Source organism: Kogia breviceps, chromosome 19, assembly GCF_026419965.1.
Source record: "Kogia breviceps isolate mKogBre1 chromosome 19, mKogBre1 haplotype 1, whole genome shotgun sequence".
In the NCBI taxonomy this organism is placed as follows: Eukaryota; Metazoa; Chordata; class Mammalia; order Artiodactyla; family Physeteridae; genus Kogia; species Kogia breviceps.
Window position 1 is genome coordinate 52,675,756 of NC_081328.1, and position 27,744 is coordinate 52,703,499.

General features: G+C 49.1%; 2 protein-coding genes across 12 annotated transcripts in view; one reads left to right on the forward strand and one right to left on the reverse strand.

Annotated features, from left to right (window-relative positions):
- The window catches only part of SLC39A11 (solute carrier family 39 member 11), a 316,340-nt gene that overhangs the window by 10,760 nt on the left and 277,836 nt on the right, over nt 1-27,744 (forward strand). For 3 of the 11 annotated variants that reach the window (XM_067020585.1, XM_067020584.1, XM_067020589.1), the window contains exon 2: nt 27,248-27,364. The exons of 7 other annotated variants lie outside the window; for them this stretch is intronic. The gene's annotated coding sequence lies outside the window, so the exon portion shown is untranslated. Of the gene's footprint in view, nt 1-22,392; nt 22,556-27,247; nt 27,365-27,744 lie in introns of all 11 variants that reach the window. One more of the 11 variants, XM_067020587.1, reaches the window with a different exon arrangement.
- On the reverse strand, nt 10,157-16,633 carry SSTR2 (somatostatin receptor 2). The gene is made up of 2 exons (XM_059049016.2): nt 15,790-16,633; nt 10,157-11,855 (listed from the first exon to the last, which is right to left on the reverse strand). Exon 2 carries the CDS (start codon nt 11,763-11,765, stop codon nt 10,656-10,658), a length of 1,110 nt encoding a protein of 369 aa, XP_058904999.1. The 5' UTR covers nt 11,766-11,855; nt 15,790-16,633; the 3' UTR covers nt 10,157-10,655.

The following is a 27,744-nucleotide window of genomic DNA, read 5'->3' on the forward strand; positions in this document are numbered from 1 at the left end:
TAGAACACTTGGACAATATGAGGCTCTGTTTACAGAGGTGAGACGTTATATCCCTGGTCCATTCGGGCAGAGACCGAAGTTTAGTTAGGCTTAGGCGAGGAGGAAAGCCCTCTAGCCAGAAAGGAACACTCTGTGTAGCTAGAAATCGCGTAGCACCTCATCGGCAGACACGTAATGCATTTACTTTTCTGCAGCGGCCTTGCTTCCACCTTGCATCACGTGGTCGCTTGCGTTAGTGCCCGCTGAGCTTTCCTAATGGCAGGATTGGAAGCCATGGTTTAATATTAGCCAATTTGGAAAAGGGTTGGTGGTTTAATAACCCAAAAGTTTCTGGTCTTCTCTTGCTGTGATTCAAGCTGAGGGGAATTTCATATTTACTGGACACCCCTGTGTACCTGCTGATGTGATAAATTATTTAAAATATTTGTTTTCAGGCAGTCTTTATACCACTCTGGGAGGTAGGTGGCGTGATCCCTGTTTTGCAGACAGGGAGGCAGGGGCTGGGGAATGTCAGGCCCAGGCTCCAGGTCACACCTCCCATAGGTGGAAGTGCAGTGATGTGGTTAAGAAATCAGGTTCTGGGCAAGTGATGTAAGTACTCTATGCCTCAGTTTCCTCATCGATGGAATGGGGGTAACAGTTGGACCTACTTCATAGAGCTCTTGTGGTAACTGAATGCAGTGATGAATATAAAGAGCTTAGAACAGGACTCAGTGCATCCAAAAGTTAGCTAATTTTCTTTTCTGATTTGTGTGTGTGTGTGTGTGTGTGTGTGCACGGGCTCCGGACGCGCAGGCTCAGCGGCTACGGCTCACGGGCCCAGCCGCTCCGCGGCACGTGGGATCCTCCCGGACCGGGGCACGAACCCGCGTCCCCTGCATCGGCAGGCAGACTCTCAACCACTGCGCCACCAGGGAAGCCCATTCTTTTCTGATTTTAACAGTCTAATTCATAGTTAAGATTCTGTTTTAAGCACCTGGAAATTTTTGTTATGTTTTGATTTTGAGTGAAAGAAATGATGAGAAGGTGATAAAAAGTCATTTTCTTTGACCTGATTTTAAAACTCTTGACATTTCTCTGTCATCAGTTTTGCTGTCAGCAAAGCTGATATGTCTTTATGACATTTTTAGAGCATCCCTTTCATCATCTGCTTTACAATGACTTAGTCATGCTATTTAAATCAGGTTACAAAATCTGGAAGAAATCAGATGAGGCTGTTAAAAACTGTCTGTGAACAAAATGGGACTCACCGGTGGTTATTTTTAAGCCTTTTTTTTTTTTTTTCTTTTGCTACTGGACAAATGATGGCTAAGACATCTAGAAAATGTTTTGTACACTCTTCTGGGGGCTGGGAGTTTTAAGACAAATTGTAAAATTCTAAAGTTTACAGTTCTGTGTTTTAGGAAACCTGGGAAGTGTGGGTTACGGCACCTAGGACTCTGGCCTATTTTCCTGAATCTCTAAAGTCTTTTCCAGAAGTAGGTGGGAATCGAGGTGAATCCACATAGCTGGCCTCTTGAACAAACTTCACCCTAAGTCCCTTAATTGAGAGTGTGATTTCATGTGAAGGCAGTTTATAAAACAGTACACTTGCAAAAATAAATAGTCACTAAAAAAAATTTGCTTTCTGCTTTCTAGTATGTAGAATCAATTATAACAGCAAAGATCAAGGTAAATTTATCTGACAGGAAACACATGCAACTGCCAAGGCTGGTGCAGCTTATTTGAAAGCACAAGCAGTATTAGCTATTTTATCTAAATACTGGATGTGCAGGAATGACATATTAGCAAAAATAACCACATTCAATGTATCGTGAGGATAGTAAAAATATCTAGCTTCTGTGCACACCTATGCTCGGCATGTTAAAACCATCCATCATGGCACATAATTAAAACTGTTTTTGCCATTGGGGCTGCTGAAGGCTTTTTCTGGATGTCCCAGGTTTCCTCATATGCATAGAACATGGAAGAAATTTCTTTATTCCACCACCTTCAGAAAAGGGAGGCCAGAAACAATGCTGGGACCTCTCAACGGAACAGAAAAGGGGGCGAATTGCACGGGAGAGCGTGTGTGAAGAGTCTTCAGTCTCCTTTGATGATGATTGATCTACTGTTTGTCAAAACCTGCTGTTATTTACGGTGAGTGGCAGCTGGGGAGTGATGGATAGACTAACTATGGAAGAGGAGGAGTGAAGGATAATTTAGGAAAAATGCACTGCCCACTAGACGATCTTCACCATGTGCTAAACGTCAACACCACACACTTTGCACTCTGTTCTTCCCTAGTGAGATGGTTCCCAGGCTGCTGGAAACTTGAACGGAGACTCTTCCTGGGGAAAAAGCTTTCAGATCATCATGGGTAGTTGAATCGTCTGCCGTTACTTTCTTTTTGTGAATTTTTATTGGAGCGTAGTTGCTTTAAGATGTTGTGTTTGTTTCTGCTGTGCAGCCGACTCGGCATCAGATAGGGTGAGCTCGGTGGCCCTGCGGGGCTGCGCTGGCTGGTTTCCTCCTCCAAACAGATGGGAAACCAGTCCTCGTTAGCAGGTGGTTCTAACTGGGAACCTTGTCCTCCTGCTCAACCACGTATTAAACTGCTTCTGTCTGAGGCCGCGCAGTGATGGAAAGGATGGAGAGACGGGGACGAAGAATGAACGAGGGCTGGCTCTGGACCATCCACCCGCAGAAGTACACGCCTCTCTGCTGTTTCCTTCAAAATCCGTTCCCAGCCTCATTAAAAAATATATATTTATTTAGGGCTTCCCTGGTGGCGCAGTGGTTAAGAATCCGCCTGCCAATGCAGGGGCACGGATTTGAGCCCTGGTCCGGGAAGATCCCACATGCCGTGGAGCAACTAAGCCCGTGTGCCACAACTACTGAGCCTGCGCTCTAGAGCCCGCGGGCCACAACTACCGAGCCCGCGAGCCACAACTACTGAAGCCCGTGCACCGCAACGAAGGGTAGCCCCCACTCGCCGCAACTAGAGAAAGCCTGCGCACAGCAATGAAGACCCAATGCAGCCAAAACTAATAAATTAAATTAAATTTTAAAAATATTTATTTATTTATTTGGCTGCGCCGGGTCTTAGTTGTGGCACATATGCGGGATCTAGTTCCCCAACCAGGGATTGATCCTGGGCCCCCTGCACTGGGAGCTCAGAGTCTTAACCACTGGACCGCCAGAGAAGTCCCCCAGCCTCGTTTTATTAAAATGAAGTGTCCCTCTCTATTTAAAGGTGGGCAAGTGGAATGCTCAAAAGGAGAAATCATTTCAAAAATTTCACATTTTAAATATAAATATTAGAGAACACTATTCGGAAAGATGGGGGAGGAAATAAAAGAAACGAGCTCTGATAGGCTAAGTTTTAAGAAATGTGGGCTGCTCAGAGGCAGCCCGTCCCCTGTCTTGACTGCACCTCTGGACCTTTACTGACCTTGACACCTTTAAGAATGGAGCTGCCACTTCCATGCCTTGCTTTGGTTCTTCTCTAGCAATTAGGATTTACTTTATCAGTCCCGGAGGTGGTAAGGAAGCCCTCGAGGTCCCAAACCCTCTAAATACCCATCTCCATGTTGGCCCAACAGCCCAGAACCATGTTGCCGATGGCAAACCAGATTATGGGTCTGCTAGGCTGTTCTAGAGCTGTTCAGTTCAAGATTGAGGAGGAATGGGTTTCCTTGGTTGCAGAGATAGCCCCCAGCAACACGCCGTGTGGCTGAGGATGTGACGGGTGAAACCTTCCAGTCCTCAAGCCCTTGGAGCTGGGAGCAAACAGAGGGGGTAGCGTGAAGGTGCAGGAGAGAAGGATGGTGAAACAGCTGTGGTCTGTTGCTTCCCGGAACGAGTCTGCGATAAACAGTACAGGGCCCGTCCACCTGGGAGAGCGATTTAGGGGACTATTTTATTTTATTTTGTTTACTGATGAATTATTTATTCGAACAAGACAAAAACGTCTCCACATTGTTTATACAGAAAGTGGAACATTTCAGATATATTACTTTTTCTCTTTTTCAACAGATCTTAAATTTGAGTCTGGTCCCAGGAACTTCTTTTCTTTCTAGGATTCACGTTTTAGTAACACACATGCACCCATTACAGCCAAAACAGCATACTTGAATTTCAGATAGTCATTCATTATTACGGTGACAGTACCAACATATGGTAAAAGCTCTGTGGCTCTCCCCACCACGTCCTTCTTTTCGAGCCTGTCCTCGCCTTCTTTGTAGGAACCTCTATCATCAGCTTTAATATTATCTCCTTTAGTCAGAAATTCGATGTCTCCATTCTCTTTTTCATGAACTTTGATTGCTCTGGGTACTATTGGAATGTAGGAGACTGTTTTAATCTGCAGACAAGCGTTCAAGTGGGAGCCAAAGTGGGTCTTCATCCAGTCTGAGCCTTTGCTCCACAAGTGTCTAGACTCTCAAGTTGGCAGTGCAGCTGGGACTAAGCTAACTTTAGATAATCTTGAGAATGAACCCTGGAGACTCGTGTTCATCGAAAAAGCTTGTAAGAATTGTAAGAAGACATTCTTTGCCATCACATACTGGCTGCTACTTAAAATGCACGAGACGAGCTGATGGAGGCATCCCGAGCCATGGAAATGGACTGGGGTGGGATGGGCGGATGAAGGGAGGACTGCTTTTATCTTGAAGACACTCTTTTGTGGACGTGTGTTCACGGCTGAGAAGGACCGCGATTCGTTTTCTCGGTGGCCGAGCATCTCGGCTTCCCCCAAAACGTTCAACCTAAGGTTTGCATTAGGAAGCGTGGCGGCAGGTGGGGAAGGCCTATGAAACACTGTCCTCGATGAGAATCAATTTTAAAATTATTTGGAGTGACTTTTCTGCAAAGAAGTTGTCTTGTTTTTCTTGTACAAAATTATTGCTGTGAGCGGGACGTGCGCTTTAGGTTGGTCGACTAGTGGGGATGATAACCCTTTTGCCAACCCTTTTGCCAACCCTTTTTTTTTTTTTTACATTTTGAGGTGTTATTGCAGGGACAGCTGGCTGGGGCTAGGTGTGCAGTGTGTGACCTGGCGCGGAATCCTCCAGGTGAGAAATATCTGCAGGCACAATGTCCCTCTCCCCGACCAGAAAATAATGACGCAGTATCCTTAGACTTCAAAGGAGTTAGTCAGATTCTAGTTCTTTTCCTCGGTTGAAAGCCTTGGAGAATCTCTGCATTGGAGCTCTTGCCCTAGAGATAGAGAAGGTGCGTTGTGTGTGCACGTGAGTGTGTGTTACACGTCCACCTCCTGTGTGTGTGCACGCATGTCATGTGCACACATGTGAACGTGTCCTTCACGTGTATGTGCATCACGTGTGTGTGCATGCGCTCCGTTGCGTCACCTGTGTGTGTCCGAGCGCACCCAGGGCAGTGAAGGTACCAGCTGAGCTGAACCTGAGAGCCTTGGAAGACAGTCCATTTCTCCGGAGTAGTGGAATTCTGGTTGTTGTTAAGAAAACAGCTAAGCCTTCGTTTTGTTATTTGAGAAGCATTTGGGGTTCTTGTTAAAAAACAGTATCCGTGAGAAAAAATACCAGCTCTCTCAGGAATGACTGTGTTCCCTGGCCTGGAGGATGAGGAGCCTCAAAGGAACTGATACGCAGCCATCGGCCAGGTTGGGGGTGCAGGACACACGGTCCGAGAGGGGGTATTGCTGCTCCTTTGTGGTATGTAGGGCGGCTACAGGTAGTCCTGCTAATGGTGGCTCTTCTTCTTTTGAGACTAGCAGTCTTTTCCCAGGGGCCCCGTACTGGCTCCCTTGTAATCTATTCTTTGTAAGGACCTGGGACCACTGTGTCCTCTGTGTCCAGGCTACAGTAGCCTGATCTGGTAGCTCACAGCGCACCCCGCTTTCTCTCTTCGGTGACTGCCACTGATAAGGGGCCTTCTCTACTGCTTAAGGGATTGGAGGCCCCATCACTGAATGACTGGAGTCGGTAAAGCCCTGGGAAGCCATTTCAGATTTCTTTTTAAGTGGGCCTTGCATCCCATTCCTCGACAGCCTTTTCGAAAAGGACGGGGCAATTGTATCTCTAACCAGTGCATTCCTTTTCTGCTTCCGGTCCTTATGGGATCAGGGTCACAAATAAGCCCCCTCTCCGGACCAGACACATATCCTGGCAAAGAGGTCTTTTCCTCCCCCGAGTCTGGCCCTTCAGTGATGCCAGGAAAGGAGAGAGATGAAAAAAGTAAAGCCTCTCCTTCTCCATGAAAACTCCCTCTCTGCCCACCTGAACTTGAGCCTCTGCGTCATCAGCTTTCTCACGCTGAGCATCTTTGTCCTAGGGGAGCAGATGTTCATGGAGCCCAGTGATCAGGCTACAGCGTTTCACGTAATGATACTATACTCACTTGCGACCTTAGGAGAACCGATAATGTGTTCTATTCAACTTGGTTAAGTCTTGGTTAATATTTAGCTCTGTTTTTAAGCCGAGTCCAGATACCTACAACCTGACACGTCTAAACGAGGAAACTAGGTGCCCAGCCTGTGTTCACTCACTGCCAAGTTAAAGGAAAGGGTGGGCAGTCACTGCAGTTGGTGGTGGGAGTGGCAGGTGTGAAAGCTTGGCCTTGAGCTGTTATTCTCAGCCCTGATGGTCTGCCTTGGGTAACTGCTATAAAACCTTCTTAGCTGTAAGCAGAATACAGTCCCTGGTGCCTACTTTCTAGATGAGCTGCTAGAAAAAAAAGAAAAAAAAATTAGAGGCTCTGCCTATGAGAATGTTCCCAGAAATTCACATATTAGAAGCAAAACAACTACTTAGGTGAAGGTTTGCTTTGCTAGAACGTTTGATAGGAAATTTGGTGTTTTTGAATCTGGCAAAAAATATGGATTAGACAAGTGGCTGATTATAAGTTATTACTTATAAGCCCCAATGCTTGGTCCGCTAAATTTTGTGATATTTTTTGTGGTGATGCATGTTTCAGAAACACTCATCAGACCTTCTGCATCATATAAGGAAACTTTTGAAGGTTCTCTTCCACCTTTCTTCAACAAGGCCAAAGTTCGTTTCTGTCTTTCATTGTAACTCGACGGTCTTGATTGGACAGCTACATCTGGGGCTGATTATGAACATCTATCTTGACAGCCACCTACTTGCTACCTTTGTCAATGACCAGGCTGTACACTTTTCCAGCACAAGGCTCCTACTTAGGGCAGCTGGGGCCGAAAGCTTCAATACCTGTATTCTGTCTTGGAGGAGAAGATGAATTTGTGTAAGCAGACTCCAGCTCACTGCCAGCTCTGAAGTTCCAGCCACCAGCCTACATTTTCTTCTCTGCCTACCATTTATGAGAAATAAATAAGTTTATGCAAAAACAAAAAGAGGTACAATTATAAGATGACACTGTAGGGAAAGTTGTTACACAAAAATGCATGCAATAAACTATTCTATATAGGATGGATAAACAACAAGGTTCTAGTGTATAGCACATAGAACTTATTCAATATCCTATGAAAAACCATAATGGAAAAGAATATAAAAAATAATATATATAACTGAATCACTTTGCTGTATGGCAGAAATTAATAGGACTTTGTAAATTAACTATATTTCAATTAAAAAATTTTTAAATGCATGCAGCAAAATCACACATCATTACTCAAGATCAGCTACAAGTTCAACTCAGAACTTCCTAGCAGTCACAACTAATGAAGCGTGACTTCTCCTCTTTTCTTCTTCATAAAAACAAGCAAAAGAAAGAAATGCAGCGTCCTTCTATCCTCCAGTGTCCTTGTCCTCGTGTCCTCTTAGACTGTCCCAAGCTATGGCATGAACCTCACCAAAGTTCCAACCCCATGTCCAATATTACTCAGCTCTCTGTGTTACTGAAACACAAGCTAACATCATTCCACACAGGCCCCAATGTCCTATCATCTCTCCTGATACCTTTCTCACTACATCCGCTTAGGTGTAATCAGCTCTTCACCACCCATGCGAATGGAAGGTAAATAGTAGTTTGCATAACCCAAATGCTCAGATATCCTAAAATCAATGGAGTACATCACTTTTTATTCTCTCGTGGCATCCAGCAGATCTGTCTTCATAATTACATGTTGAGTGGAGGCTAGGATTAAATTTTGGAACTAAAATGGTGTTAACATTTAAATGAAAATGTGTATCCCCTTTTTTTTTTTTTTTTTTTTTTTGTGGTACACGGGCCTCTCACTGCTGTGGCCTCTCCTGCCACAGAGCACAGGCTCCGGATGCGCAGGCCCAGCGGCCACGGCCCACGGGCCCAGCCGCCCCGCGGCACGCGGGATCCTCCCGGACCGGGGCGCGAACCCGTGTCCCCTGCATCGGCAGGCGGGCTCCCAACCACTGCGCCACCAGGGAAACCCTTTGCTTGATTTTATGAAAGAGGAGAAGGGAGGAGGAGGAGTGGGAGTTACTCTCCATTAGTTGTGGCTGCTAAGAGGTCCTGAGCTGACCTTGCAGTTGACCTTTCCTTTGGTAACCCTGTGGGATTTTACTGAATGCATTTTTTTTTTTTTTGGCATGTGGCAACTTAGTTCCTCGACCAGGGATTGAACCTACGCCGCCTGCAGTGGAAGCGTGGAGTCTTAACCACTGGACCGCCAGGGAAGTCCCTACGGCATGCGTTTTGTGTACCTCTTTTTATTTTTGCATGGATTTATCTATCATCATTTATTGAACAGATTTTTCTGGGCCACAGTGCTTTTGGGAATGAGATGGCATGAATTACATAGGCAGAGAGAAGAAAAGGAGCTCCGTAACCACAGGTGGAGCTCTTAGTCATTCTGTCAGGCAGTCCTTGCTTAGGGAGCCAGAAGAGGCAAGCTGCCTCCTAAATATGGTATAATTGACACATGAGACACCAAGAGTGAGGCTTTCATACAAACCTAGAGACGGTGGCATCCTTGCAAACACCTGAGCGTGTATTTCTTTGTACTCTGGAAATTGTGATCAGCCGATGAAATGGGCATCATCTCTTTTCTTACTGCTTGTATACAAGCCCATCTACAATTTCAGGGACAGAAAAATGTCACTGATGGTGTGAAGTGCCTGTCTGTAACAGTGCTTGAGGATTAGCCCAGAGAATCCGTGGATTAAAGGTCGATGTTTATTGTGTCTTTTGTGAGTGAGCAAGGTGGCATGGCCATACCTATGAGGGATGGGGCTCCCACCTACACACCCCTACATGCTGCATATATATATATATATATATATATTTTGTGTGTGTGTGTGGTATGTGGGCCTCTCACTGTTGTGGCCTCTCCCATTGCGGAGCACAGGCTCCGGACGCGCAGGCTCAGCGGCCACGGCTCACGGGCCCAGCCGCTCTGCGGCATGTGGGATCTTCCCGGACCGGGGCACGAACCCGCGTCCCCTGCATCGGCAGGCGGGCTCTCAACCGCTGCGGCACCAGGGAAGCCCCCTGCTGCATATTTATTGGCTGATGCACACGCTGATGTTTTAGGAGCAACGTCCTCAGGTCTTTCTCATGCCCTGTGATCTTCTTAGTGCCCAGCTTTGTATCCAGTTCTTAAAAAGCTGCTTTAAGGGGTTGTTGAATTCCATTTCCATTTCCTTTCATTGGAAAGCCATGTCTGGCATTTTAAAAAAAAACAACTGTTTCATGGTTTCTCATAAAGGTGTAATTTTGCTTCATTCTTATTTATTTTCACAGTGGGGAGAATGAAACTGTTTCCCTACAAGAATGATGGTCTATTTTTTGCCTTTCATGTTAGTGATTTCCACCCAACCCCACTCCCCTCCACAGCTCCCTAAGAAAAATTAAAGCAATTTGAGAAGAAAAAAAATGCAATCTTATAACAAAGCAGGCCTCGTCTTGATAAATACAATAATCGATGACCACAACCATTTTAAGTCCTTTTGGGGAGATGAATAATTCTTTGATTATATCTAAGAAGACAGAACACATGAATTTATGTTCTGGCTCCTCAAATACCTTCTCCCTCTCCCTTTTTACTTCGATCTAACTTGCCTGAAGTTAATGAAGTAAATACCCAGGGGTGGAGGGAGGTTTTGTGAGGCTGGAAGCTTATACAATTTACGACCTCTTTAAGGAAAAGAATACAAAACTATCTTACTTTTACTTTTTTTTTTTTTTTTTTTACAAAAACATATGGCCATGTGAACATACTGCCAAAGCAAGACAGATCCCTGAAGCTTAAACTTTATTGGCTTCATGGTAAGTCCATTCCTGCGGGTACCATATTGAAATAAACGTCCACCTATACTATGCACGTTTGAACTTTCTACTTGTGTACATGAACTCAGGAAATGTAGGTCATGACTATACAGGGACTAGATAGGAACAGGCAAGTATAAATGTAAGACCACAAGATTACATATAGGGTTTTAAACACACAGACACACAGATAGGGTTTTTTCTTTTTGTTGAACTTCAGCGTCTCCAAAGACCACCTCGCCAAGACTCTGAATTGTCTGCCTGCATTTAAATGTTCACTTTAAGGGGGAGGTAATCAACTTAATACATTATCATTCACTCAAGCGCCATTCTCTGAAGTGGACTCATGCTGAGCCATTCTGTATTCTAGAAGCCAGGTGATGGGTGAGGGAGGCAAAGGGGGGCGGGGATGGGGAGCACAGGGCCGGTTGGCAGAGCTTGGCGTTTGATGGATGGAGTTTTCAGGCCGTTCAGATACTGGTCTGGAGGTCCCCATTGAGGAGGGTCCTCTGGGTCTCCGTGGTCTCATTCAGCCGGGATCTGTCCTGCTTGCTGTCACTTCGTTCCCCGTCGTCTGTGCCGCTCACCTTGACCAAGCAGAGGACGTTCTGGAAGCTCTTCTTGAAGTTGTCAGACAAGAAGGCATACAGGATAGGGTTGGCACAGCTGTTAGCATAGGTGAGGACCACAACAAAGTCAAACATGCCCTTAAGGGCTGGGGTGGGACTGATGGCCACAGATACCGAAGAGACGTTGAAGATGTAGAAGGGGAGCCAGCAGAAAATGAAGACAGCCACCACAATGGACACCATCCGGGTGACCTTCTTCTCAGACTTTTTCCTCTTGGAGGAACCCACTCGGATCCCAGAGGACTTCACCTTGATGATAATGAACAGGTAGCAGAGACAGATGATGGTAAGAGGCACCAGGAACCCCAAGATGAAGGCGTAGATGATGAAGCCTGTGTACCACGCCCCAGACTCGCCTGGCCAGTTGATGGTGCAGCTGCTCCTCCCCCGTTGGTTGCTCCGAAGGCCGGCATATATCATGATAGGCAAGATGACCAGCAGAGAGGCCCCCCACACGGCCACGTTGATCATCTTGGCTGTCCGGGGTCGCCTCCACTTGGCCGACTTGATGGGGTGGACCACGGCCAGGTACCGGTCAACGCTCATGACTGTCAGGCAGAAGATGCTGGTGAACTGGTTAACGCCATCCACAGTCATGACCACGCGGCAGATGGCCTTGCCAAAGGGCCAGTGGACCAGAGCCACCTGCAGGGCCAGGAAGGGCAGACCCAGCATGAAGAGCTCATCTGCGACGGCCAGGTTGAGGATGTAAATGTTAGTGACGGTCTTCATCTTGGCGTGGCGGAGGATGACGTAAATGACAAGTGTGTTGCCACACAGCCCCACAATGCAGACCGCAAAATAGATGACGGTGAGGACTGCATTGCTGGCCAGGTCATAGTACGGCTCTGTTTGGTTTGAAATGTTGGCTGTAGCCACGGAGCCATTGAGGTCGAACGGAGAGGAAAGCCAAGGTTGGGTCCCGTTGAGTAGTTCGTATGCCAGATCCATGGCTGCCTGACAGCTTAGGCTAGTTCCAGCCGGCCAAAGATCTTATTCTCACCTTCATGGGTCCTGGACGCAGAGGATCCGCTGTGACATCTGCAAGGAAAAAAGGAAAATTGATTCATCAATCAGAGGCTACTTAAGTTCTCACCAGCCTTCCGTGTTTCTGGTTTGCCCTCTCAGATGCTCTTCACTTGGAAAGTGTGTTATCTTCACATCAGCGTGAGCCTACCGGCCCATTCTCATCAGCGTGCAGCCTTTTTGAGGTGTTTTTCCACTGGGGGAGCGGGGGGGGTTGAGTTAAGTCACCAGAGTTTATCTTGTCACCTTCGGTGATGCACACGTGGGAGTTGGCGGTGGCTGCAACACAGCGATTCCGAAGAAGCTAACTGGTCCGAACTGTAAAAAGGCAGAGCTTGGGGAGGTCTGACCTCAGAGGAGTCTGACGCCGGCATTCCTGGCCTTTTCCCCTTGAGGAAATCTATGTTGGCTTGTCGACTGCTTTGGAGTCTTTCCATTCTGAAAATCCCATCGTGGAAAAATCCCAGACTTTAGAGGTGAAAAAACCCTAGGGTTCACCCAGGGAGCCCACGTGACCCCGTGCCAGGCACTTAACCACTCTGGCTCTCGTTTGTTACAGTGCAGGTGTCATGAAGGTGAAGTGATGCAGTGGAGGTGAAAATGCCCAGCACTGTGCTGGCTTCATCACCAGAACTCTAAAACATTTTATCCTTTCTCCCTTTTTCATCTACCATTTTACTTATTTCTAATTTATTGAAAGCTGCCTACACGATGAACCAATTTATAGTCTTAAATATTAAAAGTAAAGATCTGGCTTGCTTTTGTTTTTCAGATGTATGCTGTAGTTGATTTTTGTTTCTTCCGTTTTTGTTTCTTATTACTCCATGCCTGAACTCCTCATGCCTCGGAGAGTCCTCTCCCAAGTCCCTCGGCAGGATGCTTATCTTTTCACACCCCAGAGAATTTGCCTGTGATCCCCTGATTAAGCATAAAAACAGGAGCCTGTGTGAGGGAGGAAGGCTCATTCACAGAAGTGAATTCCAAACACGGATGTCGCTCGTTCACATCCGCTGTCCCCTTGACCTTCCCAACCATCCGATGAGGTGGGGATAATGATCCCCATTTTACAGATGAGGAAACTGAGGCTTAGAGAGTTTAAGGAACTCGGTCCCATTCCCTTGTACATCATGGGTGGAGCTGGGATATGAACACAGGACACCCAAGTCTTCTGCACTTTTCACAGCATCACAGCTGCTGCTCAGTGGATTGGAAAACTAGTGGCTGATAACTGGGCTTGGGTTTGACGCAGCTGACTCCTGTTTTACCTCCATGCCGAAAAAATAATTGTAACACTATTGGCTTGGCCTAAGATATAGAACAATAGCTCATCACATAATTAAATGATTTATCTATGGTCGTTCAGAAAACATCACTGGGGTGGCTTCTTTGTTCTGGATACCAGGGATACAGGAATGAACAAGATATGGAGGTGACAACTTAGGAGGGGAGACGGGAAGGATGCCAACTCTTACAGGGTGTGAACTGCATGGAGAGATGAACAAAGGATTTAAGAATGCCTTTCTCTGCTGGGGGATTCAGAGGAGGCTTCACATGAGGAATGTTTGAGCTGGGTCTTGAATACATGAAGCATGAAGCCAGGAGGGCAGGTAAGAGGTCATTCTGGGAAGACGGAGGCTGGAAAAGGGGTGATGTGCTGAGCTCTTAGCGGGAATAGTTCACTTGGGGGACACATTTCCTCTGAGCAGGGCGCTTTTCCTGGTGCCTGAGTGCAGACTGGAGATAGCTCCTTTCTGCTTGGAGAGACTGCTGATGAGCTACAGGGGGCTTCGCCAGCAACAGATGCCTCCGGATGCTTGCCCACCTTTGCCTCTGGTTCATTCTGCACTGCCAGGCGCATTGCTTATCCTTTCTGTGCTGATCTCCCGACTACACAACTGGCCTGGGCTTAGTGGCTGATCTTTCTGCAGAGTGCTTTGGGGACCCAGGATTCAATGTCTGCCCTGGGTAAAAAGCATAAACTGGCAGCTGTTAAAAACAGAAGCTGTGAAGAAACCATCTTTGGCATCCCTGGGTTAACACAGGTCGTTTCCAGTATCATTTCTATCTGTTTTGTTAGTTACTTGAATTCTTCTGACCCAGAATCTTATTTAAGGTGCCTGCATTGGAGCATACATTAATCACTAGCATTTTCAGGGTCCCAGCTATGTGATGTGCAAGGTCACACTCCTATGTCTGGGTAAAACTGAAGACCTCTGGGCTGCAGAAGCCCTGTGTAGGGCTTTGGGGATAGGGGTGATGATGCAGGCAGGTGAGGGTGGGTTGGTTGAATGCTGACCTCCAGCCCTGACTCCTCCGCCTTTTCGGCTAGAGTCTCACACAATGGGATGGAACTGCATAGGGTCATTGTTTGTTTGTTTGTTTTGAAAGTAGGCTGAGAAGCAGCATTCTCCACTTTTGAGAGAGGTAGCAACAGACAGAGTTCAGAGATTGGTGAAGGTGGCAGAGATGGTAAGCTGGGGAACCAGTCCGGAGTGAGAAGCCTCCTCCAAAGGAGAAATGAGTTTGAATCACAGTGAATCTTACTGCATCAACAACGAAGTCAGCTGCCTAAGGTCTCTGAGCGACTTTGCTTCATTTGCGTCTCATTGAAAGTGGAGTCCAGTGCCAGGCATCATTAGTTGCTGGATTGTGGTTAAATGTACCAGGAAGTTTGGTTTTTCTGCTTTATTTTTTCCAGCCTAAGAATTGTTAGATACTGGAAATGCCTGGTTGTTGGTTTCCTGAGACTGACTCCAGCTCTGTTGGAGAGGAGGGTGAGAATGGTCTAGAGCATCCCCTCCCCTCCCGGAGGGGCTGTGGTTCCCAGCCTAAGAATGTTGGGATGGGGACCACGCATCCGGGGTGGTCCTAAGTCCTGCTCAGCTTCAGTTTTTCCCTTCTCCCCAGCATCTTTCCCTGCATTCAGGCCCCACCCCACTTCCCTCGGGCCTCCTAAACCCCAGTGGGTCTCCGGGCGGCTGGAGCGTGAGCCCCACAGGTGGGGGGAGACTCAGTAGCCAGGTGCGGGCCACCAGGGTGCTGGTGCGCCTGGGAAAAGCCGAGGCAGCGCTGTTCGAAGGGCAGTGGGGCGAGGTGAGACTCCGGACCGCCCAGCTGGCTCTCCAGGCAGGCACAGAAAATCCTCCTCTGCGCCATCCACCTCGCTGGCCATCAGACCCAAGGGTTTCCTGAAGGATTCCCTGCTGTTTCCAGGAGGAGGAGATTAAAGACTGTCCTGCCAGCACCTTCGTCTCTGAAGGCAGAGGGGGCCGGGGCCTCAGGGACAGCTGGATGCGGGCGATAGCCGCTTGGGGATTTGGCCGGCGGCTCGCAGGCGCAGGCCGGTCAGAGATTCGGCCTCTCCAAACCGAGGCATCCTGTTCTCTCCGCCCGGCGCTGGGGAGCAGACCCTACACCGCTCGGGGTCCGTGTCCCAGGCCCGGCGAGAAGGAACAAGGGAGAAACAAACCCCTTTTCTGCTCCGCCGCCTCCCACTCACAGGCTCGGATCCCGGGTGCGCGCCCGCAGGAGCCCCGGCGGTGTCCCCCCCAACCCCGGCCTCGCTCTCCTCGCGTCCGGGCTCTTTTGCGGGCGGATGGGAGAGAAACTGTCGCCGTCGAAGCTGCCACCTGGACACTCGGCTGGGGGACCAGGACCGCACAAGGGCGCACGCCACGCACACCAGCATGCAGCCGTGCGGACACGTCCGTTCCAGCACACACGACCCACGGCGCCCCACTCACGCCGGGACACCCGCTGTCGTTCATTCCCACCAAAATCACCCCCAAAAACACGAGGGTGGAGAACCACGCACCGGGACCTACACTCGGGCACATCGACGCGCGCACCCCCATGCAGCGCAGATGCACCCAGGTGCCCAAGTGCTTGTCTCTGTCTCTCTCTCTCATACACAGACACACACACACAGACACACACCCACACAGCTCACCTTTGCTTTTCCGCTGCAATCCGCCAGCTCGGCTCGCCGGCACCCAGCGGCCGTCCGCAACCCAGCCGGGCGCGCAGCCGCTTGGCCGGCGCTCGGCGTCCAGAGCTGCCCGCTCGGCTCGCGGGTCGCACCGCCGAGAGCCCGCTGGGCCCACAGATCCCGGGCGCCGAGCCGCGGACTGAGGCTCCGGGCGCGGTGGACGGAGCGCGCGCGCGTGCGGGTGGCTGCGCCGCCTGGACTGGCCGTGTCGAGCTCGGGCCCCTCGGCTCATTTCCCCACGCCCCCCCATTACGTCACGGCAGCTCGCCCCGCCCTCCAGGTCCTGTGGGCGGACAGGGGTGGGCCGCGCGGCGAATCCTGCGGGGGGCTCCGGGCGGAGGTCGCGGCGCCCGGGATAGAGGGGGACGCGCGCGCGGGGCGCGAAGTGTCGAGCGATTTCGACCTCCCCAAGACCCGTGGCAGGGACACGCACTGTCTTTCGTCCGGTTTCACAGTCTGTTCTGTTTCACCCAGCCTATTCCAGGCAGCTGGAGTGGCGCCCGGCGACCCAGACTCGACCTCTGCCATCTCTGCATGCAGGCAGGTTTGCTAATCAGTGGGTCGTCCCGTGGCGCAGGGCCAGGGGAAGGAGCAGGAGAAAACGGGTCCGGGAAAGGCCCTTCTCCTTGCAGTGACCAACGCCCCTCCGCACCAGGTGTGAGCCCGCACTCGGGTTCCAAAATTCAGGTGCGGGAGCAGTCAGAGGCCCAGCAAGGGAGCGTCTCATCCCAGCTCTCCCAGCTTTCCACAGCTTGGAGATGCAGCCAGTCCCCTACCTTAACCTTGAGCGTGGGCACCTGCTGCTCGGACTCGGCACAGCCCCTCCTCTTCCCTGCTGTGAGGGAGCAAATGCATACAAACGTGCATGAAGTAGGTGTTGTGTCCCATACAAGTAGAGCTATTTATTTTTTGACTGTGATGATTCAGCTTCTGTTCCAAGTTTAATGTCATAATTGGTCCTGCAGCCTCTCCTTCCTCACCCTCCTCCAAGTACACACACACACACACACACACACATGCACAGCCACACACTCACCATCCTGAGTACAGTATTAGAAGATGGGAAAACAGAAAGCAAACGCCAACTAGTTTTTCTTTGTGGGCTGAGCTGGCTTTGACTGTGCTATTTATCTGATTTGCAATTCACCAGTGAAAGTTATAGCCCAGAGGCTGGTTAGCAGGTACGGGTGAGCCCTAGAGATGGGTGAGTGATCTGGGAAGTTGGAACCACCAGGTAAGGTAGCAATCAACTGCAAGTTTCTATCTGGGCCAAGCTGTGTCTTGGGGTACCCACCACGAGGGTGGAAATCAAGGGTTATCACTGGATGTGTCTTTTTCTGAGATGTCAGTCCTAATGGGGCTTGAATTGTTATCCGGGTAGCTTGACAGAATAGGGCTGCCCCTGCTCACCACCAGCTGGAAGAGGGAGGGGTGGTCGTAGTACCAGGAGACAGAGTGGAATTGAGCTCAAGAGAACCCTGCATGCTCGGGGTGGGGGGGGTCGGGGGAGGGCAGAGCTGCTGCAATAGCACCTGTTGCAACTTCTAGTTTAAAACCATTGACCCAGGGCTTCCCTGGTGGCACAGTGGTTAAGAATCCTCCTGTCAATGCAGGGGACACGGGTTCGAGCCCCGGTCTGGGAAGGTCCCACATGCCGCGGAGCAACTAAGCCTGTGCGCCACAACTGCTGAGCCTGCGCTCTAGAGCCCGTGAGCCACAACGACTGAGCCCGCGTGCCACAACTACTGAAGCCTGTGGGCCTAGAACCCGTGCTCCGCAACAAGAGAAGCCACCACAACGAGAAGCCCACGCACTGCAAAGAAGAGTAGCCCCCGCTCACCTCAACTAGAGAAAGCCCACGCCCAGCAACGAAGACCCAATGCAGCCAAAAATAAATAAACAAAAAATAAATACATTAAAAAAATTTTTTTTAAAAAACAACAAAAATGAATGACCCAACTGGTTTCCAGGAAAAGAGGAAGAAAAGGAAGATCCAGGAAATGCCTATTCCAGTTTCAGATTCCTTTCCCGGGAGCCATGTTATCTTTTCAAAGGTCTTGAGCTGTTGGTGCCAAACTCCTGTGTTGTTTTTTGAAAAAGAATGGGTCTTCTAACCTATACAAGAAATGAGCCAGTGGCTCTCAATGTCCCCCTTCCCCTCCCCTCCCAACCCTCAGGGTAACCCTGATGGAACAATGCTTTTTTCTTAGTTTTATATAAGTACTACCAGCAAAAGCAGACTGCCCCTGACCATCTCCCTTCAAGGCAGCTAGCTGGGGCAATTAGTAGGCTTCCTGGTTGCACCCTCGGGGGTTTCCCAGGTGAAATTCAAAAGTGCCTCCCTCCGGAGGGCAAGAAGAGACGGAAGAAAGGCAGCCACTGAAGATTGGTGGGTGGCAGTTTTAAGAAGCAGGAAAGTCACACGTGAGGCTGATCTTGGGTGCTGCAAAATGCATAGATCTCTGCGCCCGCCCTCCAGAATCTTAGACGTTTATAGAAAGGCCTTAAGGGGGTTCAGTCATGTATTCAGTCCGGATGGTCTCGACAACACATTGCTTTGAAGGCTTTGAGATGGTCCCTAGCGAGGGAATGTACATTCCAAGGACAGGGGAGGGGGCACTGAGCCTCAGATTGCCCTGGTCCGGCTCTCAGGTCAACCGGCTGTCATGTCTTCTCCAAGACCTCCTCCAACGATGCTCTTTATCTCGGATGATCTGATCCGGTGAAATCCCCCTTCACTGTCCTTTCCTTGTGAAGCCTCCTCTCCCCCGCCTCCCCCTAAGGCAGGTGGGGTGAGTCCAGCCTGGAAAAAGTACCGGCCTGACCCAGCCACCTCAGGCGCGCCTGGCTCCACTGCAGGGCTGGGTGAGTGGGATCTGAACAACCTTGACCTTGACAGCAGAAACTGTGTAATCTCGAACAATTGTTGATTTTATCCGGATAAGGGAGGCTTCCCTCTCCCGGCTTTGAATGCCTTGAGAGAGCTGTTTGATTTTGCTGCCACCTGCACTTGGCGGCTACCCTCAGGTTCCGGTCCCTCTTTGAGTCCTGATGGCTATTCTTTCGACTTCCCCTCCATCTGCCGATTGAAGTCTGCACTGTCACCGGTGGGGCTGCCTCCCCTTCCTCCGCAGTTTGCTGAGTAACTAAGTAACCAAACCTTGAGCCAGAAAAATAGAAGGCTTGGAGAGGAGATAACCTCCACCCTGGCTTGTTTGATATCTTTAAAGCAATTTAATAATAACTTTCCCTCGTTCAGCACTTATCAGAGAGACAATAGACAGCAGGAAATTAAGAACAGGAGCAGGACCAAGGACCCGGCCAGTGCTCTGCCTGTAGCATGGGGAGATGCTGCTGAGTTAACCTTTTGGTGAGAAGTTCACAGCCCAGGGGCTCTGATGTGAATACAGAAGTCCCAAGTAGGTCATTGTGTCTCTTAGCAGTGTAATAAATTAAATGAGGGAGGAGGGAGGAATTGTGACCCTGCAATCAGTTTAGTGGAAGTAAGTCTTGCAGTTAAGCCTAGAGGAAAGCGGGAGAGCCCTGGGAGGAGGCTTGGGCCTGGCTGGGAGAGGTGGACGCCCGTCCAAACATCCAGGGTGGTTTTTACTGTCTCCATGGGAATGCCAAGGCGGAGGCTCGTCACCTCTATAGATGTGGGAAGGGCAGCGCTCCTGTGGTGGAGAACATACAGATATGTACAGAGGAAGGGACGGTCCCCTGCATGTTGCTCATGTTACCTGGGATACTGGGATACTCCTGTTTTCAGCTGTTCTGTCCCTTGTCACCCACAAACCACGTGCCTCTTACCAAAACTGAGATGTCAGCTTCCACATTCCGTCTCCGAGGCTGCATCTTGTAACCAGTGGCACGAAAAACCCTTTCTGACATCATGGGTCCTGATGGTTAGTTTGGAAAATATGACATATGGTCACCAGAACTCTTTTCAAACTCTGACCTTTTGGCATGGTGGGTTGGAACAGTCTCTTTAGATACAGAAGGGGTTAACATGGGTCCTTTCATCCCCTCTCTCTTCCCCACCCCTTGACAGGTAGGAGTTTGGCTGGACACTCACCATTTTTCTATGAGATTCCTCGAGCCATAGGGAATGCAGTGGCTGAGTGAGTGAGCAGACATCAGAACCTCTCTGAAAACCACCCCTAATAAATCTAGAATCAGGGATCATGGTTAGAAGACAGTATGGTTTAGACAGTGTTCCTTTTTCTCTGCCCTCCCCCACTGGGGCAGAACTGCACATCAACATAGAATCTTGGATCGAGAAGGGACCTTAGAAATGCTCAAGTGTATAGCCCACGTTCCATCATTATCCAGGTAAATAGATACCAGGCTCAGAGAGGCCCAGTGACTTGCCCAAGGTCACCCAGCTAGAGAGTGGCAACGTCATGCTGAATCAGCTCTTCTGGATCCCAGGCACCTGCCCCTCCCATGGGGACACGACCCTGCACGATGCGTGTGGGAAAACTGGAGGAGGGGGTTCCCAGCTCTCCCCACCCTCCGGCCCAGCACTTTCTTCCATCCATATCCTTCTCCTGTTAACCAAATCCCTTAGCTCTCACCCTGGCCGAGATCCTTTCTTTCAGCCCCTTGGCGACATAGTTGGAAAACACGAGGCCATCCCCCTCTGGGGTTTTTCCCAGCACGTGCTTCCTATTGCACAGATTCTGCCAGATGCTCTGTAGGAAAAGAGCACGAGTCTGGGAAGCGCTGCATGTCGGCTCCTTCTCTTAAAGGTCCCTCCTCCCCACCCCCACGCGTATTAATAACACTCACGGGTAATGTTTATTCAGTACCCATCATGTGCATGGTGGGCACTGAGCGTTCCACACATCCATCATTTCATTTAATCTTCTCAACCTTTGAGGTCCATACCGTTATTATTATTTTGAGAAATCTTTTCATGAAGAAACCTATTTATCTTCAGCCCAGTGTTTTCCCAATTCATTTCGCCATGGGGAATCTTCCCTGTGAATAATTTTGAACACTTGTTGAGTGTTTACTGTGTGCCAGGCACTGTAGTGGACACTTTATGTTAACTCATGTAATCTTGCTGAAACCCTAGGAAGCCTGTCACCATTATGAGTCTCCCCATTTGTGAATGAAGCAACCAAGGCACAGAGAGGTTAAGTACTCTGCTCAAGGCCACACAGCGACCAATGCCTGAAGCAGGATTATGCAGAGCAGCTTGGTGGAGAGGGGGGTCCTTCCTTCCTCCAGCCACCCCTGGAGGCTGATTGAGGTGGAGGAGGGACTATGAATACCTTAATTGTTTTAAATTCTTTTCCCTTCCATTTATCCCCTAATCTCAGGGTGTTTGTTGATGAGTTCTGGATTGTTTCCAAGTTCTCCGAGGCTCAGACAACCGTCCAGTCTTTTCTAGGACCCTTTTTCCTCCCCCTTCCAGGTCGAGCCAGGTAACGTGTGTCTGGTGCTCTCCTGCCGTGTGACCTGTCCCCTCCCACCTCCATGCTGAATTGCCTAATTAGCTTGCTCTCTGGGCAGGCCTTTTCGTGGGAAAGAAAGAGCTGCCTTTAGGGTCAGATATAGACTCAGGGAAGCCAGATGGCCCTCGGAGAGCAGCTAGTACGGGGCTTCATGACCAGGTGGCACAGCAGAATCACCTGGGGAGTTTTAAAAACTAAAGATGCCCTCAATCCATCCTTAGCGATTCTGATATAATGGACCTGGGATGGAGACCAGATCATTTGTTTTAAAGTTCCCCAGATGACTTTAATGTCAACTAGAGCAGAGAACCTCCGCTAGTTAAACCTTCTCATTTTAAATATTTTTTTTTTCCTGTAAACTTATTTATTTTTGGCCGTGTTGGGTCTTCATTGCTGCGAATGGGCTTCCTCTAGTTGCGGCGAGCGGGGCCTACTCTTTGTTGTGGTGCACGGGCTTCTCATTGCGTTGGCTTCTCTTGTTGTGGAGCACGGGCTCTAGGCGCGTGGGCTTCAGTAGTTGTGGCTCGTTGGCTCTAGAGTGCAGGCTCAGTAGTTGTGGCTCACGGGCTTAGTTGCTCCCCGGACCAGGGCTCGAACCCGTGTCCCCTGCATTGGCAGGCGGATTCTTAACCACTGCGCCACCAGGGAAGTCCAACCTTCTCATTTTAGAAGTGCAGGAACTTTGGATCAGGGAGGGGAAATGTCTGTCCTGGGTCAGACAGCAAGCAGCTCATCTCTTTACCGGGGCCTCTGTGGACTCACAATGCAGTCCACAATTGCAGGAATCCTGTGTCACTGGTAGAGGGGGCGCTGGGCAGGATTGGTGCAGGCGTGGGGCCTGGGAGCGTCTGCTTTACAGGCAGATGGAACCAGAGTTTTTCCCTCATGAGGAAAAGCGCCACTGAGTAACGAACACCCTCGTCTCGTCGAGGGGTACCCGGGTGACATGGGGGCGGCACCTTGGTGCCCTTTGGCAGGTACTTATTACTGATGCTCTGTCTCTTGTAGGCATGGGTATTTCACAGCTTCTGAGAGGTGGGCCATGGTCCCACAAATGGGCCAGAACCAGTAAGTGGGTCTGAGTGGTTTTGTCTGTGTTCAGGTCAAGGAAGATCAGAGCCAGATTTCATCGTGGCCAAGTTAGAGAATCACTGAGCTGGGTCAGCCTCCTGTTTCTGGCACGTCCGCGCCTGGGGTCTGTGCTGCTCTGTGTTACCAGCAGCCGGGGACCTGGGTGAGGAGTCCCACCGCATCCTCTCCCACAGGTAACTCCTCTGAGTGTGGACACATCCCCCTTGTCCTTTTCGTCCTGTGTTAGTGGCCACAGCGTTAGCTCACCCTTCATAGGACATAGAATATTTACATTTCAAAGGGCTTTGGGGGAGGCACAAGCCCACAGGAGAGGATCTCCAAGTGGAGATGCTGGCCTGATGTGGGCAGAGAGGTCTTCATTCCGAGAGGAGAGGCATCTGTCTCTGATGGCAGAGCACGTACGTAGCTCGCTGTCTTGGGATCAGGGATTTCAGGTGACTGAGGGCCTCCACCCCCCCACGAGGCCAAAGCGGGGAGTTAATTCGGTAACTGCAGTTGCTAGATTTAAATGCTCTTTCCAAAGAGGCTGCAGTTCCTTTGCTGGCCCCAGGGTGGCGTGAGCACACAGAACTCACCGCCCCAGCAGGCCTCTGCCAGCTTGGGCCCCAGGGCTTGCAGGATGGGGCCCCCAACCCCATCCCTTGGCTGCTCTTTTTTCTCTTTCCTCCCCTCCCCACCCTCCTGCCAGTCGGGTTTGGGCTGCAGCCCTGAAAGAACGAAAACAAGATCGCAGTGTCTGGAACCCAGATTTGCTGCAGATTCTGAAATCCTCTGGATAAGCAGCCTCTCCCAGCTCCCCTGCCTGTGGTAGCTTCATCTCCTCTGGCATCACTGGCAAGGATCTCCCTTTTCCCCGCGGCCCCTGTACCGCTGGGCGGCCTTGCTGCGAGTGAGGCAGCTGCAGCTTTTGGCAGCCTTGTCTGGGGTGAGAGATGTGGAGGCACTGAGGGCGGATGCACATTCTGCCAGGGGAGGTTTTACGGCCAGATGGGGTTGGTGAAGGGTCTGGAAGAGCTCTCTCGGGAGCCTAGTATCTGTCCTCGGGCAGCACGCTGGAGCCTCAAGAGAGGCTGTCGCTGGGTGGTGCAAAAGTTTCCTTGAGGCAAAGAGGATAAATTGTTCCTCCTTTCTGTGGGAGGATGCTCCCTGAAGACCTGTGGGCATTGACACTGTGTTTTTTTTTTTTTTTAATAGAAGTGTAGTTGATTTACTGATACAATGTTGTGTTAATTTATACTGTAGAGCAAAGTGATGCTGTGATACATATAGATACATTCTTTTTCTTATTCTTTTCCGTTCTGGTTCATCACAGATTATTGAGTATAGTTCCCTGTTCTATACAGTAGGACCGTGTTGTTTTTCCATGCTATATGTAATAGTTTGCATCTGCTAAGCCCAAACTCCCAATCCTTCCCTCCCCTCCCCCTTGGCAACCACAAGTCTGTTCTCTCTGTCTGCGAGTCTGTTTCCGTTCCGTAGATAAGTTCATTTGTGACACCGGTTTTAACTGCAGCTCCAGGAGGGGCTACGTTGAGCCCGGGTGAGGCTCCAGGGATGGGGCCTGGCCACTTCCCAAAAGTGAGAGACAAATGGCGCTTCTCCTTCTTCCTTGTGGGGAAGCTGGCCTGTTGGCTTTGTTTGCTGGTCCCAAGCTTCACAGTCCCTGCCCAGTGCCTGAGGCCCCAGAGCAGATGGCTGCACTGGGGAGGGAGCCCTGAGGGTTCCATCCCCCGCAAAGTCATTTGTGTGTCCTCCCCCCTCCCCGACAGCCCCCAATGGCTCCTCCTCTTCCTCCCGCTTCTCCCCTCCCCCTCCCCCCACCTTCTGCAGCCCAATCTCTTCTCTGACACATTGTCCCGTGGCTGCTACCAAACATGAATTTCTCTGTGCCACTTCAGACACTCCATCTTTCTCCCTGGCAAGACCCTTTTATTTGGGGTTGTGAAGTGTGGCAGTTTCTGGGTTTTGTTTCTAGCCTGCTGGCACATGGAACCCTTTTGAATAATTAGATTCACGGCGCAGGAGGTGTTTCTGCTCCTGGTGGAGGTAGGCGAGCACACTGTGGAACCCTAACCGCACCAGACAGAGCAGGTGACAGGGGAGCTAGGGCTCGGCCTCACCGTGGGCCAAAATGTAGAATGGGCATTGACACTGTGGTCATATGCTTCTGAAGATTATATCTGAGCGTGATCCTCCTACAGAGGTGCAGACCTTCATTCATTCGCTCATCCATCTGTCCATTTATCCAGTAAACAAAGAGCCGTATCACAGAAAAAGGGAGAAAAATTGTTTTCTGAGGTCTGCAATCAAATTTCGGAGCGTGCTTTCTTAGGGTGAGAGAACTCACAAAGCCCTTACCTCGGACCCTAATCAGGAAGGCTGCAGGGTAATAACTGCATTTGATGCACCTCTGGATCTTTCAGAAATTAAATGTTTTTTCGTGGTTTCTTATAACCCCCACAGGAAAGAGGCTATAAAGGGCCCTCATCTAAAACTGTCTTTGTCCCTGTTTTTGGTATCTTGCCACAAAGCTGGCAGTTGGTCAAAAAGCAATTAGCGGTGCTTGACTTAATGAGCCCTGATGCATTTTTTCAGTGGGGTAGGAGGGCAGCAGTGGAGCCCCACGTAGACGGAGGCTGCCTGGTGGGCTCGAATTACTATCTTCTAAAATGATATCATTCTCCACAGTTTGAGGTCCAGATAGTAAAATATAGGCTGATAATATATGCTGATCTTTAGTACAAGCCGGGAGAAGGAATTGTTTGGCCAGGAAAATCTTTTTATTTTTAATTTAGTTTAATTTTTATCAAGTAATGTATGTACATGGTCAGAAAGTCAATGGCAGGATTAAGCTTTTAATGAAAAACAGCATATTCCTGCTCCCTCCTTCTCCATCTCTGACAGTACCTAAGGGCACATGCTTTCAATTCTTTTTGCTGTTTCTTCTACTTATTTACCTCCTTGTTTCTAAATAACACGCTTGCATTTCCATTTCTTGATTTTTGTTTCAGATTATTTGGATTATTTATTCCTGCCGTAAAAAATTCCCAACTCATTACTCATACAGTGAATTTCCCGACCCCCTTCTCTCTCAATCTCGTTATCATCCTTTCTGTCAAATCAGTGGTCAGTGTTTGCAGTATTATAACTATGTAAATATTACTTAAAGCTGAGCCAGTCACTATTCCCTGCTGGCCTCCTCTTCCTTATAGAGCCTTCTGTTTTCCGTGGAGTTAATGATTACCTCTTTCAAAAACAAAAAAAAAACAAAACAACTTGCTAACTTGTCTGTGTAACTATCCACAATTCGTCTCCTAATTCTGACAGAGTTGAAAATCTTCTCTGTAAGTTTATTCAACATATGGGTTCCATTTTGGGGTGAGGGCTTGGAGGCATCCTTCCTGGATCCCTTTGTCCTTCTCCTCAATCTGGACCAATTGCCCTCTAAGTCTTCTGTATAACTCTTCTCTCAGGACTTCTCTTCACCATCATCCTGAGGGTTTTCTTGCTTGCTTTCAACGATAGTTTTCCGTTTCCTCTCCCTCGCTCTGTGCCTGGCTTACCCTTTTGTCTTAGTGGAGCATCTCCTCCAGGAGCCTCTTGAGAAAGGATATGGTTGCCAGCCTCCAAGACAACCCTCAGTAAACCCCGCCTCCTGGTGTCCTCCCACATCTCGTACCAGGACTGGTCTGTGTGGCCAGTGGAACTCAACCAAAGTGATGGTGTGTCACTTCAGGGACGAAGGGGTAAAAGACACTGTGGCTTCTGACTCTCTAGCTTGCTGTCTCCTCTCTCTCCTCTCCCCGCCACCCCCCCCCCCCCCCCCCCCCCCGCCAACCCATCTACCATGAGATCGTCCCTTCTGAGGAAAGCCAGTTGCCAGGTAGTGAGCAGTCCTACCATGGTGAGCGACTGGGACCTCCAGCCAACAACCACATGAATGAGCTCGGCAATGGGCCCTCCAGCCCCAGCCTCAGGGGACTGCAGTTTTGGCTGACACCGTAATGTCTCCCTCATGAGAAGCCACCAGCCAGCGCCACCTAGCTAAACACTCTCAGATTCCTGACGTACAGAAAATGGGAGATAATAAATGTCCATTGTTCTAAGCCACCAAAAGCTGGGTGATTGGTTATGTGGCAATAGATATGAGCATGGTAAATTTTTTGACACTGGGCTTATCTGAAAATGTCTTTCTTATATCTTGACCGTCAGCTGATGATTCGACTGTGTGTGGAAACCTCCTCCCTCTGAATTTTGAAGGCATTCGTCCATTGTATCCTGGCTTCCAGTATGGATGTTGATGTGTCCAATGCCTTTCCTTTCCCTGTAATCTATTGGAATCTTCTCTTCATTGCAGGTGTTGTGACATTTCACAAGGCTCTGCCTTGGTGTGCGTCACTTTTATTTTATCATTGGTTGTGTTTGATATATTCAGTGGGCTTAATCTATAATCTGGAAACTTGTGTCCCTTGGTTTTGAAAGATACTCTTAATGTTAGTTTCTCGAAGATTTTTCCGCTTCTGTTGTCACTGGTCCCTCCTTCTGTCATATTATTCAGAGAGACCATTTCTCCAATTCCCTTGACTTTTCTTTTTTATTTTCTATCTCTGTTGTTTTTGTTTTATTTTCTGAGTGATCTTTTATCTTCTAACGCTTCTATTGACTTTTTATTTCAGTGGTTGTATTTTTAATTCCTAAAAGCTTGTTCTAGTTTATATACACTCTCTTTATAGCTTTCTACTGTTGTTTCAGGGATGTAATATTTTGGTCTCAAATTTCTAAGGATTTTACTAATTTTAGTTTCCTTCTACTTCTTGCTTATCTGTTTGTTTCAGATTCCTTTATCTATTTTTATCTTTCTGCAGATGTCCTTGGAGATCCTTGATTGACTGTATTTAAGAGTGAAGTACTATAATGTGTGTTGGAGGGTGTTTGCACACAGGTGTGGCTGTTGACTGGTGGATTCACCGTAGGATTATCAGGTGAGGATCAGGTCACTTGCTTGGGGAACCTCCCTAATCTGTAGGTTGTTTTCATTAGGCCGGTTAGGTTCCCAGGGATCCCCAAAGCTTGGATCTTGGGGCTTTATAAGCCTGGCTACCAGTGCTATTAGAGCAAAGTAGGAGAAGATGGTCTAGGGTTTCACTGTTCAGTGTGTAGATGTTGGTCTAGTTTCCCTGTTCGTAGTATTGTAGTATAACCCCACCTTCCAGCGGACCTGGTGTCTTCAAGTCCAGAGACTGGCTGTTTCAACCACTTCACAGAGTAAACTTTATTTATTTAATTAGACTCGGGTTAAGGGAGTGTGCAGAGTGGATCTAAGGATCTAACTACTTCTTTTTTTAAAAATTAAAGATTAAGG